Consider the following 14,489-nt stretch of genomic DNA (forward strand, 5'->3'; position numbering starts at 1 on the left):
CTACTTTATTCTTCAATCCTGGAATATGTTGGTGAAAAATGGTAACATTATTTTTTACATTACTTTTGTGAGAATCAACTTTTTTCTTTAATCAAATGTTCAAATGTGTGTGAAAACTTATGGGACTTAACTGCTAAGGTCATCAGTCCCTAAGCTTACACACAACTTAACCTAAATTATCCTAAGGACAAACACACACACCCATGCCCGAGGGAGGACTCGAACCTCCGCTGGGACCAGCCGTACAGTCCATGACTGCAGCGCCTAAGACCGCTCGGCTAATCCTGTGCGGCTTTCTTTAATCCACCAATATTTTAGTTAAGTATGGTAACATTATTATTTATTTTCCTGTTGTGAGAATCTTGTGAGTTTTGAACCTCTTTAGCACCTGCCTGCCTGAACGTCTCATTGGACACTGATATTAGTCTGAAACAGAGGTACATCCATTAGTACTAGTGTCCCCTCTTATGGATTTCGCTAACAACCCTGCCAGTTTACACTTCCCTTTCCTATTGAGGTGTAGGCCATGCCTTGTGAAATCCCCCCAATCAATAGACTCGACAGAAATGAATCCAATGTCTGACAGAGTGGCCGCCCTATGCAACTCATCCAACTCCATATTTACCCTCCTAACAGAGCGGTTCAACTGGGGCTGACAATGCCACACAAAAGCAGGCACCAGCCCAACATCGGTATGGGTCGTTACTGAGGCTATTTTTACCAGGTCACACTCAATACTATAAACCTGATCCCTATCAATACTGTTCCCCACTTCACCCACTATAATTACATGATCCTGCTTTGAGAGACCCTTGCACAGTGAACCTATATCCTCTACCACCTGGCTAAGACATGCACTTGGCTTGAAAAAGTTTTTGACCTGGTACCTGTCACCTAATTTTTCCTGCAAAATCTGGCCCACATCTCTTCCATGGCTGCTACCTAGCAACAGAAATTTCCTCTTACTTTACTTTTTTTTTTGAAACAGTTGGTTTCCTAGTGAGATTCTGTTGTATCTTAACTACATATACTTCTACTGGAGCCTCTTCCTTACTTAACTGTGGTAGCAAGGCAAATCTATTGGTTGTGTCAATTGGGAAACTGTCAGACACTGTCCTCTTTCTGTGGCTCTTATTCCCAGCTACCACTTCCCACCGCTGTTTACCTTCCTCCCCCCTTAACCTCTTCAGCTCCTCCCTCACTCTGTCCAAATCAGCCGGAAGGGCTCTAATTTTCTCCTCCTGTTCAGCTATAATCCTATCTCTTGAGCAAACGCTGCAAAAGAATGGAAGAGTCTCGTTTGCTTCCCCAATTCCCACGCCGCTACAATTTCTCCAATGAAACCACCTGTCACAACAGCTGCACAGAACCACTGAACTAACTTTTCTACTGCAGCTCACACACTTATTATTAGGAAGTTAGTTACGAGATTTACTACGTGATAATGATAATACACTAAATGCAGATGTAAAAGGACACTAAATATGTTTTGGAAACTAATATGTAAGTAAACTGTTAGCAAATGCACTTAAATTTGTGGTCTAACGCTAAATATGCACGTTCAAAAATTAGGCTTAAAAAGCCGAATGTAACCAAAACGAACTTTTTGCCATTACTGGAAGAATACGCAAATAAAAGAAAAACCTTTAATGGCAAGCTTGAAGAGCACACTAATGAACGTATTTAATTTGTTAATCTATACCAAATGCACTTAAGATTGCGATATAACGCTACGTACGCACACTCGGAAAGGCAAAGCCGAGGCATGTAAACAAAGCGAACTTTTCGCGATTACTGGAACAATACGCAAATAAAGAAAAACCTTTCATGGTGAGCTTGAAAAGCACCCTAAGGAACGTATTTAATCAGTTAAACTACAGCAAATGCTCTTACAATTGCGGTGTTGTTGTTGTGGTCTTCAGTCCTGAGACTGATTTGATGCAGCTCTCCATGCTACTCTATCCTGTGCAAGCTTCTTCATCTCCCAGTACCTACTGCAACATACATCCTTCTGAATCTGTTTAGTCTATTCATCTCTTGGTCTCCCTCTACGATTTTTACCCTCCACGCTGCCCTCCAATGCTAAATTGGTGATCCCTTCATGCCTCAGAACATGTCCTACCAACCGATCCCTTCTTCTGGTCAAGTTGTATCACAAACTTCTCTTCTCCCCAATCCTATTCAATACCTCCTCATTAGTTATGTGATCTACCCATCTAATCTTCAGCATTCTTCTGTAGCACCACATTTCGAAAGCTTCTATTCTCTTCTTGTCCAAACTATTTATCGTCCATGTTTCTCTTCCATACATGGCTACACTCCATACAAATACTTTCAGAAATGACTTCCTGACACTTAAATCTATACTCGATGTTAACAAATTTCTCTTCTTCAGAAACGCTTTCCTTGCCATTGCCAGTCTACATTTTATATCCTCTCTACTTCGACCATCATCAGTTATTTTGCTCCCCAAATAGCAAAACTCCTTTACTACTTTAAGTGTCTCATTTCCTAATCTAATTCCCTCAGCATCACCCGACTTAATTCGACTACATTCCATTATCCTTGTTTTGCTTTTGTTGATGTTCATCTTATATCCTCCTTTCAAGACACTGTCCATTCCATTCAACTGCTCTTCCAAGTCCTTTGCTGTCTCTGACAGAATTGCAAATGTCATCGGCGAACCTCAAAGTTTTTATTTCCTCTCCATGAATTTTAATACCTACTCCGAACTTTACTTTTGTTTCCTTTACAGCTTGCTCGATATACAGAATGAATAACATCGGGGAGAGGCTAAATATGCACACTCCAAAAATTAGGCCCAAGTAGCAGTAAGTAAATAAACCAACTTTTCGCGATTACTGGAACACTACGAAAATAATGAAAAACTTAAAACTTTTAAGGGTGAGCTTGATTATTTCACTAAAGAACGTATTAAATTAGTTAAAAGTGTTCAACTACAATTAATTACAATCTAAATTACTTATCTTTCACCAGAGCTCTGTCTCCGTACATGCGGCCTTGTGCAGCGCTACCAACTGCCGATTTCACAAGCAGAAAATGACGATATGGAGCTAGTAAATGAGGAAATTGAAAGGGTAACTCAGTATTGAAAGGAAAATAACAGTTTTATGATTATGAATGTTTGGAATTCTATAGTAGGGCAAGGGATAGAAAGCAGATTTATATTATAATTTGGGCTCCATTTAAATTCAAATACCAATAGCAGACAAAATTTTCTACAATGACAAGAGAGGAAGGTACACTTAGAGAAGATGGAGGCACAGGAAGGTGCAAACTGGATGGTGAAACACAGACTCTGAAATCAGATACTGAATTTTAAGCTGTATCGTATGAATCATAACAGTTTTGTGACTGGATGAAAGAAAAATAGAGAAAAGTTAAGATGGTGGTTTTAATGCTTTAAGTGTTCTACCTAGTCCCCACCTACTTGAGTTCAACCCAAATTACGTTCATACAACCATGTGAAATTGTCAGAAATGTTCTTCTTTTCGATTTTTGTCATTCATGGCATGTTCATATTGATAACACCGAGTCTCATCACCCGTGACGATTTTTTTCCGGAACAGAAATGTCTGCGTTTTGCATTTCAATCAAGTTGCGTCAGGAATCCACACGTTGTTGTTTCTGTTTGGGAGGCAACGTGTGCGGGACATACTTTGCACACACTTTTCTCTTCTTCAAAACATTCTCGAGAATGTCTTGAACACTTCATTTAGATATTCTGTAAATTGAAGGTGGAGGGGAGAAAGGAAAGGAAAAGAAAGGAACTAATGATATCAGTTGCATTAAAACTTTATGTGGAGTTATCGGCATCGAGAGAAAATGTGTGACGGAGTGGGATTCGAACTCTGGATTTCCTGCTTACTGGGAAACTGCGTAAACCACTGTGCCACCTGGATACAATGTTAATCACAAATGCACGGACTGTCTCAATGCACTCCTCTGCTCACCCACATTCCCACCTAGTGCCACCTATCCACAGTACATGTCGATGTCCTCCTGCCTGCTAATTTTAGGTTCCCACTGAAGGTCAAACGTAAATGTGCATCAGCACTGAAGCTAGTGGATTCATAGCCCACTGAAGCGAGTCAATTGTATGACTGTGTGGTGTATGTTCTTTCGGAGATATGCAAAAGAACAGTGTGGTATCACGTATTGACACCACCACACTGGTGTCTTTAAGTCGGCAACAGAATTGCAACTTTCCGTCAGATGCCAATAGCGGTCGTATGGGATCGAGATGACCCAATGGTGTACGGCCGCTGAGCGACGCCTCCAACAGCTCTGGACTACGATATCATAGCGCATATGGACCAGGACTGCGGATAGGTGGTGCTAACAAGGGAACATCCCCATCGCACCCCCCTCAGATTTAGTTATAAGTTGGCACGATGGATAGGCCTTGAAAAACTGAACACAGATCAATCGAGAAAACAGGAAGAAGTTGTGTGGAACTATGAAAAAATAAGCAAAATATACTAACTGGGTCGTCCATGCGTAAGATAGGCAGTATTAAGGGCAATGAGAGGCGAGGAGCGCTGTGGTCCTGTGGTTAGCGTGAACAGCTGTGGAATGAGAGGTCCTTGGTTGAAATCTGCCCTCCACTGAAAATTTTGCTTTCTTTATTTTCGCCAAGTTATGATCTGTCCGTTCGTTCATTGACGTCTCTGTTCACTATAATAAGTTTAGTGTCTGTGTTTTGCGACCGCACCGCAAAACTGTGTGATTAGTTGACGAAAGGACGTGCCTCTCCAATGGGAACCGAAAACATTTGATCGCAAGGTCATAGGTCAACCGATTCCTCCACAGGAAAACACGTCTGATGTTTTGTATACGACACTGGTGACAGCATGTGCGTCACATGACAGGAATATGTTGTCGACCCACCTAACTAGTACACTTGGCGAATGGGTGAAAAGTTTCTTCTACCTTGCCCGATTTAGGTTTTCTTGTGGATGTAATAATCACTCCAAAAAAAGTGATGAAAACATATGAGTTTTTCACATAAACTGAAAATAAAAAGTTAAAATTTTCGGTCGGGAGAAAATTTGAACCAAGGACCTCTCATTCTGCAGCTGTTGACGCTAACCACAGGACCACGGAGCTCCTCACCTCACGTTCCCCTTAATATTGCCTATCTTACACATGGACGACCCAGTTTGTATATTTTGCTTATTTTTTCATAGTTCCACACAACTTCTTCCTGTTTTCTCGATCGATCTGTGTTCAGTTGTTCAAGGCCCATCCACTGTGCCAACTTATAACTAAATCTGAGGGGGGTGCGATGGGGATGTTCCCTTGTAAGTGGTAATGTGGGGAGTGTGCTGAGATAGTCCGCGCATTTGCGACAAACACGGTGTCTGGGTGGCGTAGTGGTTAATGCAACTCTCTAGTAACCAGGAGATCTCGGGTTTGAATCCCAACCCAGCACACATTTTCAATCGTCGCCGCCGACTCTGCGTAGAGCCCTGATGCAGCTGATATCCTTAGTTCCTTCCCTTTCCTTTCTCTCCTTCACCTTCAATTTACATAACATGTGTCACAACTGCGGATTCCGCGTCGTGTCTGTTCTTTTAAAAACATCAGAAAGAATGAGCACCACATATGCATATATTTGATTTAGGCAGTATATGCCCAGAGGGTCGATAACGACCCAACTGCAACCTAACAAGGTCGACGTATTAATTCTCACCGGTCGGATCAGATGAAGATGTGCGCTTTGTAAAAGTGTCAAAATTTGTCACAAATGTAACGTAAATTTGTGTGACAAATGCTTTGCAGAGTTTCATACATAATGATATTATTTTATGTTCCTCACCTATGTAATATGATTACTTAATACGGTAATTCAAAACTTGCAGGCTGTTCGTTAAAATCATAACGAATAAATAATAATATGTGCTAAAACACTATGAAACACTAGACTATGTACTCTGAAGAATAACAAACGTGTCTTTAGAAGAGCGAGAGAATCGTAGGCGCTGCACGATTGTCAGCTACGTTTAACCGCAACACAGCCCTTCCTCTCTTTCTCTTGCGGAAGCAAGAGAGGGAGTGGACCTTGCTTTGTGATGCGCGTACACAGTTAATCGCTGTTTCTGGGAAGTTACAGGAGTGCAGCATGTAGCTGATCAGCCCCTGGTGGCCTTCCAAACTCGCATCTTTCACACTGACAGTCGTCGATGTCTAAAATGTCCCCAAGTTAACAGTGCGTTTTGTAGGTGAAAAGTATGCCCCAAATGAAACTGTAGAAAAATATATACCGTACTAAGAACGTTTAAATGTAAAAAATTGCGTCTTATCTGTAACTGTAATCGGCGATTGCACTTGTTACTGGCAGTCCCAGCCCTTGGTTTGTTTACATGAATATTCGACTTAGATGGATCTGAGCACAGCTGTCATCAGTCCCCTAGAACTTAGAACTACTTAAACCTAACTAACCTAAGGACATCACACACATCCATGCCCGAGGTAGGATTCGAACCTGCGACCGTAGCGGTCGCGCGGTTCCAGACTGTAGCGCCTAGAACCGCTCGGCCACAACGGCCGGCCGACTTAGATGAACAGAGTATAGTTGTCTGCTGGTACAACAACTGACAAGACCCGTAATATTATTAGTGAGCCACAGAAGACTTATTCTTGAACTTTTTTTTTATTTACACAGCCTATCGTACCAACAAAAACACTGAGAGAAACAAAAACACTGGCTGTAGGTACAAGTAAATTACATATCCTATTCACCTTTTCTGCTTCCTTCCTCCGCCATCACATCTTCCTCCAGCCCTCCGTCGGCAGAAATTAGCAAAAATCGGAAACTTTTGGTAAAACAGCATACCTGCTTCAATATAAAACTTACTGATTTTTGAAATCCAACAATATCATAGCGAGCTAACTGTAAGAAGTGTATTGTTGGAAATGATTGAGCTGTGTAGGGGACAGCTGTGCAAACCAAGTACACTGCTGCCACATAAACCACGTTAGCGACAGACATCTGTTTGATAGCACCGGTAGTCATTTCTTAATAGCGCTATTTGACGAAATCACGATGCTGAAAAGACTCTGTGACAACAGCATATGTTTGTAGTTGCTACATAGTGGAAAGGCTTCTTTTCTTGTGCAGAAGATAAAAGAAACGAAGGATAGGGCACTCACATACATCTCCAACTTAATTCTTAAAACGTCTTCCTTTTTTTTCAGTCAGTTTTTGCACCCCTCTGTGGCTGCGTCCTTGGTGGAGGTCTATCTCTATCTCACCACCCCCTCAATACGACCCCAAAGTTCTAGTCACTATCAAATAGATTTTTGCGATTTGCAATCACTATATATGAATATCTGGTTGTGAATCTGAGTTCTTTAGTTCAAGATTAATTCGAATCTTTGTCGAGGGAGTACGGTTCAGTCTCATTGTTTTACTGATTACAATGCTTTAGGCTCGCCTAAATCTGCCTCATGTTAAAGGATGAGTACACTTTAAAAATCAGGTCCTTTCTTTGTTTGTGAAACACTTTGCACCTTCTAGGTGTTTCCATTACGAGAAAACTCGTAGAATACCGCAGAAATCAGGTGTCTTCATTCATACACTGGCACAGCTGCCACCAGACAGCGAAAACAATTCTGAGAATGGAACTATAATCGGTGAGCGCATTAATGGTCTCTGGACGCGCAGCTCATAGGGGACGCTGCATTGTCAATTCGGCTCAAAGTAAATGGGCAGCAACTACGTAACGTTCTTGCACCTCGGCAACGTTGCAGACAGGCTCGCCTAAATCTACCTCATGTTAAAGGATGAGTAAACTTAAAAAATCAGGTCCTTTCTTTGTTTGTGAAACACTTTGCACCTTCTAGGTGTTTCCATTACGAGAAAACTCGTAGAATACCGCAGAAATCAGGTGTCTTCATTCATACACTGGCACAGCTGCCACCAGACAGCGAAAACAATTCTGAGAATGGAACTATAATCGGTGAGCGCATTAATGGTCTCTGGACGCGCAGCTCATAGGGGACGCTGCATTGTCAATTCGGCTCAAAGTAAATGGGCAGCAACTACGTAACGTTCTTGCACCTCGGCAACGTTGCAGACAGGCTCGCCTAAATCTACCTCATGTTAAAGGATGAGTAAACTTAAAAAATCAGGTCCTTTCTTTGTTTGTGAAACACTTTGCACCTTCTAGGTGTTTCCATTACGAGAAAACTCGTAGAATACCGCAGAAATCAGGTGTCTTCATTCATACACTGGCACAGCTGCCACCAGACAGCGAAAACAATTCTGAGAATGGAACTATAATCGGTGAGCGCATTAATGGTCTCTGGACGCGCAGCTCATAGGGGACGCTGCATTGTCAATTCGGCTCAAAGTAAATGGGCAGCAACTACGTAACGTTCTTGCACCTCGGCAACGTTGCAGACAGGCTCGCCTAAATCTACCTCATGTTAAAGGATGAGTACACTTAAAAAATCAGGTCCTTTCTTTGTTTGTGAAACACTTTGCACCTTCTAGGTGTTTCCATTACGAGAAAACTCGTAGAATACCGCAGAAATCAGGTGTCTTCATTCATACACTGGCACAGCTGCCACCAGACAGCGAAAACAATTCTGAGAATGAAACTATAATCGGTGAGCGCATTAATGGTCTCTGGACGCGCAGCTCATAGGGGACGCTGCATTGTCAATTCGGCTCAAAGTAAATGGGCAGCAACTACGTAACGTTCCTGCACCTCGGCAACGTTGCAGACAGGCTCGCCTAAATCTACCTCATGTTAAAGGATGAGTACACTTTAAAAATCAGGTCCTTTCTTTGTTTGTGAAACACTTTGCACCTTCTAGGTGTTTCCATTACGAGAAAACTCGTAGAATACCGCAGAAATCAGCCAATCGCGGTTTCGCGCACATAAAACACGATAGAATGCTCAAATCTGACGGAAGTTGTCACAACATGGAGAACGAGAACAGACTGATCATCAATTGGCTAGGTGTGCAGCTGTCTACTGTGCATTCCAGACCCAGAGGCTATAAACACTGTCGTAGACTGTAACATCAACCCAGTCCACTCTCCAGTCTCTATGTCTGATGAACTCTGGAATGGAGTTGGAGCAGCATGAAACTGGCAGCCAGTTGACCACAACGTTGCACTAAATTTCACACCCTGTATACCCACGCAACATTTACAAATTTCATCATATATTCTTCTTACTACAGTGTACGTGCACAATAAGTCAAGTATCCTTCCTAGGGTTGCAGTTTGATGGGCCAACAATGTACACTGAGGTGATAAAAGTCACGGGATAGCTCCTAATGTCATGTCAGACCTCATTTTTCCCGGTGATGTGGAATCACCTCACTGAGTCATTGGATCTCCCCTGCAGAAATACTGAGCCATGCTGCCTTTATACCCATCCGCAACTGTGGATGTGTTGCCAGTGTAGGATTTTGTGCGTCAACTGACCTCACTAATACGTCCCATAAATGTTCAGTAGGATTCGTGTAAGGCAATCTGCGTGGCCACACCATTCACTTGAAATGTCCAGAATGTTCTTCAAACCAATCGCAAACAATTGTGGCTCGGTGACATGACATTGTTGTTTGGAAACGTGAAGAACTGCTCTCATTAATAAACGATCACAACGCCCATATAGTACTAGGGACAGAAAGTTGGCTGAAACCAGACGTAAACAGTAATGAAATCCTAAACTCAGATTGGAATGTATACCGCAGAGACAGGCTGAACAGTGAAGGAGGAGGCGTGTTTATAGCGATAAGAAGTGCAATAGTATCGAAGGAAATTGACGGAGATCCGAAATGTGAAATGATTTGGGTGAAGGTCGCGGTTAAAGCAGGCTCAGACATGGTAATTGGATGTCTCTATAGGCCCCCTGGCTCAGCAGCTGTTGTGGCTGAGCACCTGAAGGATAATTTGGAAAATATTTCGAGTAGATTTCCCCACCATGTTATAGTTCTGGGTGGAGATTTTAATTTGCCGGATATAGACTGGGAGACACAAACGTTCATAACGGGTGGCAGGGACAAAGAATTAAGTGAAATTTTTTTAAGTGCTTTATCTGAAAACTACCTTGAGCAGTTAAACAGAGAACCGACTCGTGGCAATAACATATTAGACCTTCTGGTGACAAACAGACCCGAACTATTTGAAAAGGTTAACGCAGAACAGGGAATCAGCGATCATAAAGCGGTTACGGAATCGATGATTTCAGCCGTAAATAGTAATATTAAAAAGGGTAGGAAGATTTTTCTGTTTAGAAAAAGTGACAAAAAGCAGATTTCAGAGTACCTGTTGGCTCAACACAAAAGTTTTGTCTCAAGTACAGATAGTGTTGAGGATCAGTGGACAAAGTTCAAAACCGTCGTACATTATGCGTTAGATGAGTATGTGCCAAGCAAGATCGTAAGAGATGGAAAAGAGCCACCGTGGTACAACAACCGAGTTAGAAAACTGCTGCGGAAGCAAAGGGAACTTCACAGCAAACATAAACATAGCCAAAGCCTTGCAGACAAACAAAAATTACGCGAAGCGAAATGTAGTGTGAGGAGGGCTATGCGAGAGGCGTTCTATGAATTCGAAAGTAAAGTTCTATGTACTGACTTGGCAGAAAATCCTAAGAAATTTTGGTCTTATGTCAAAGCGGTAGGTGGAGCAAAACAAAATGTCCAGACACTCTGTGACCAAAATGGTACTGAAACAGAGGATGACAGACTAAAGGCCGAAATACTAAATGTCTTTTTCCAAAGTTGTTTCACAGAGGAAGATTGCACTGTAGTTCCTTCTCTAGATTGTCGCACAAATGACAAAATGGTAGATATCGAAATACACGACAGAGGGATAGAGAAACAATTAAAATCGCTCAAAAGAGGAAAGGCCTCTGGACCTGATGGGATACCAGTTCAATTTTACACAGAGTACGCGAAGGAACTTGCCCCCCTTCTTGCAGCGGTGTACCGTAGGTCTCTAGAAGAGCGTAGCGTTCCAAAGGATTGGAAAAGGGCACAGGTCATCCCCGTTTCCAAGAAGGGACGTCGAACAGATGTACAGAACTATAGACCTATATCTCTAACGTCGATCAGTTGTAGAATTTTGGAACACGTATTGTGTTCGAGTATAATGACTTTTCTGGAGACGAGAAATCTACTCTGTAGGAATCAGCATGGGTTTCGAAAAAGACGGTCATGTGAAACCCAGCTCGCGCTATTCGTCCACGAGACTCACAGGGCCATAGACACGGGTTCACAGGTAGATGCTGTGTTTCTTGACTTCCGCAAGGCGTTCGATACAGTTCCCCACAGTCGTTTAATGAACAAAGTAAGAGCATATGGACTATCAGACCAATTGTGTGATTGGATTGAAGAGTTCCTAGATAACAGGACGCAGCATGTTATTCTCAATGGAGAGAAGTCTTCCGAAGTAAGAGTGATTTCAGGTGTGCCGCAGGGGAGTGTCATAGGACCGTTGCTATTCACAATATACATAAATGACCTGGTGGATGACATCGGAAGTTCACTGAGGCTTTTTGCAGATGATGCTGTGGTGTATCGAGAGGTTGTAACAATGGAAAATTGTGCTGAAATGCAGGAGGATCTGCAGCGAATTGACGCATGGTGCAGGGAATGGCAATTGAATCTCAATGTAGACAAGTGTAATGTGCTGCGAATACACAGAAAGATAGATCCTTTATCATTTAGCTACAAAATAGCAGGTCAGCAACTGGAAGCAGTTAATACCATAAATTATCTGGGAGTACGCATTAGGAGTGATTTAAAATGGAATGATCATATAAAGTTGATTGTCGGTAAAGCAGATGCCAGACTGAGATTCATTGGAAGAATCCTAAGGAAATGCAATCAGAAAACAAAGGAAGTAGGATACAGTACGCTTGTTCGCCCACTGCTTGAATACTGCTCAGCAGTGTGGGATCCGTACCAGATAGGGTTGATACAAGACATAGAGAAGATCCAACGGAGAGCAGCGCGCTTCGTTACAGGATCATTTAGTAATCGCGAAAGCGTTACGGAGATGATAGATAAACTCCAGTGGAAGACTCTGCACGAGAGACGCTCAGTAGCTCGGTACGGGCTTTTGTCAAAGTTTCGAGAACATACCTTCACCGAGGAGTCAAGCAGTATATTGCTCCCTCCTACGTATATCTCGCGAAGAGACCATGAGTATAAAATCAGAGAGATTAGAGCCCACACAGAGGCATACCGACAATCCTTCTTTCCACGAACAATACGAGACTGGAATAGAAGGGAGAACCGATAGAGGTACTGAAGGTACCCTCCGCCACACACCGTCAGGTGGCTTGCGGAGTATGGATGTAGATGTAGATGTAGAAGTCCGTGAATGGCAGTAAAAAGGTTTCCAGTTAGCTGAACATAACCAGAACCCAGTCCATTCCTTATAAACACAGCCGACACCATTATGGAGCCGCCACCATCTTGCACAGTGCCTTGTTGACAACTTGGGCCCATGTTGACAACTTGGGCCCATGGTTTCCTGGGATCTGCACCGAAGTCAGACCCCACCATCAGCTCCTACCAGCTGAAATTGGGTCTCATCTGACCAGGCCACGATTTTCCAGTTGCCAAGGGTCCATCCAATATTGTCGCGAGCCTACGAGAGGTGCTGTAGGTGATGTGCTGTTAGCAAAGATCGTTTGGTGCCGTAGTCCGTCAGTGCCAAATTTCACCCCACTGTCCTAGATACGTTTTATTCTGTCCAGCATTGATTTCTACGGGTGTTTCATGCAGTGTTGCTTGTCTGTTAACACTGACAACTCTTTGCAAACACCGCTGCTCTCAGTCATTAAGTGTACGCCGTTGTCCACTGTGTTGTCTGTGGTGAGACATAATGCCTGAGATCTGTTATTCTCGGCACAGTCTTGACACTGTGAATCTTGGAATATTAAATTCCCTACTGATTTTTGAAATGGGATGCCCCATGCATCTAGCTCCAACTACCATTCTGCATTCAAAGTCTGTTAATTCACGTCGTGTGGTCATAACTGTGTCGTAAGCCATTTGACGTGAACCACCAGAGTACAAATGACAGCTCCCCCAATCTTCTATCCTGTGTACATGATGCTACTGCCATCTGTATGTGTGCATATTGATAATCATGGCTTTTGTTATCTCAGTGTATATTAAACCTTTTCTGCTGAAATGTTCGTCACCTTCTTAAAAGTTTCTTATACTACACAAATTTTCTACTATTAACACATTAATTTCTGACACTGACGCTGATAAGAAGTAACATAATTTTTTGATGTGTTGTTTCAGTAAAGCTATTAAACCAGAATACATTGGAATGTCATATGCACATTTCAAGAAACTGACCTTCAAGAGCTACAGATTTGAAATCGTCTCGGAGAATAATATTGGCTATTCAGGGGATAAATCTGTCCTTTTTGTACCAAGTGAAAGTGAGAGTGAGTTACCAATTTTTCACATCCAGAAAGTTTACTTAGTTTTATATACTTATACTGTGTGGTATTAAGAGACTGTCTTAATTAAAAATTTATTATGTTCTACTACATATTATTTAACAGGGCCTCCTGAGCCTACTGGTGTCACAAAATATGTAACTGAGGAAGGAACTACCCACATTTCCTGGAATCCAGTTTCTGATACTATGTGGTCTAACAAGATTCAAAGTTACACTATATTTTGGTGTCAGAATCAGCATGAAGAATCAAATCATTGTAGTGTAAGAAGAACTATATTTTTACTGATAATCTGGAATTATTATATGTGGTTCATCACTGTTGAGATATATTTTTTTTATCAAAATCAGAAATAAGAAGTTCTGCCCTTTCTGAAAAAATGTTCAGTGTCTGCAATACACTGTAATGATAAAGAATAATATAAACTTCCTGCTCATAAAATCAAAAGAAGTGGTTTTGAGTGCATGTTTCACATTTCAGGGCCAGTTATACTGGACATACTCACATAGAAATAACTCCCAAACAGAACTGTCTTTCGTCCAGGGCAAAATTAATAACTTCGCAATATCTTCAAATTATTATTCTGGCAGTAGTGGCATGGTCTGGGTCACGTGCAATTTACAAACCAAAGATGGTAAGTATAATTGTGCATTCTTCTATGACAACCAAATAGAGCACAACAGCTATTTGCTACACGTTGGCCTATTCTTGTATTTGTTCTTCTGGCTGATAGCAAATTTCAAACTTATGTGAGGTGCTTGATGAAGTATTTTTATTATAACACAAAGAGCATTACATTTGTAAGACCTTGTGACTGAAATTAGTGTAACTGAATGACTGATGTAGTTTCTTTTAACTGGAATAGGTCAGTAATATTTTCATAGTTAATTTTCAGGCCTACAGCTCAGCTTTTTTTTTTTAAGATAAATGATTTCAGAGTGAGACAGACAGACAGCATGGAGGAAGGGAAAGGTGGCTGTGACTCATCCTACATGTTCAAGATGCTATTTTGGCACT

General features: G+C 41.9%; 1 protein-coding gene across 1 annotated transcript in view; it reads left to right on the top strand.

The window, feature by feature from the left end:
• Nucleotides 1–14,489, top strand: part of LOC126184776 (cytokine receptor-like) — a 430,688-nt gene that overhangs the window by 271,956 nt on the left and 144,243 nt on the right. The window contains exons 8-10 of the mRNA XM_049927330.1: nt 13,309–13,457; nt 13,578–13,735; nt 13,953–14,106. Of these exons, the coding sequence (XP_049783287.1) occupies nt 13,309–13,457; nt 13,578–13,735; nt 13,953–14,106 (461 nt within the window). The remainder of the gene's footprint in view (nt 1–13,308; nt 13,458–13,577; nt 13,736–13,952; nt 14,107–14,489) is intronic.

The sequence above is a fragment of the Schistocerca cancellata genome, chromosome 4 (assembly GCF_023864275.1).
Source record: "Schistocerca cancellata isolate TAMUIC-IGC-003103 chromosome 4, iqSchCanc2.1, whole genome shotgun sequence".
Classification (NCBI taxonomy): Eukaryota; Metazoa; Arthropoda; class Insecta; order Orthoptera; family Acrididae; genus Schistocerca; species Schistocerca cancellata.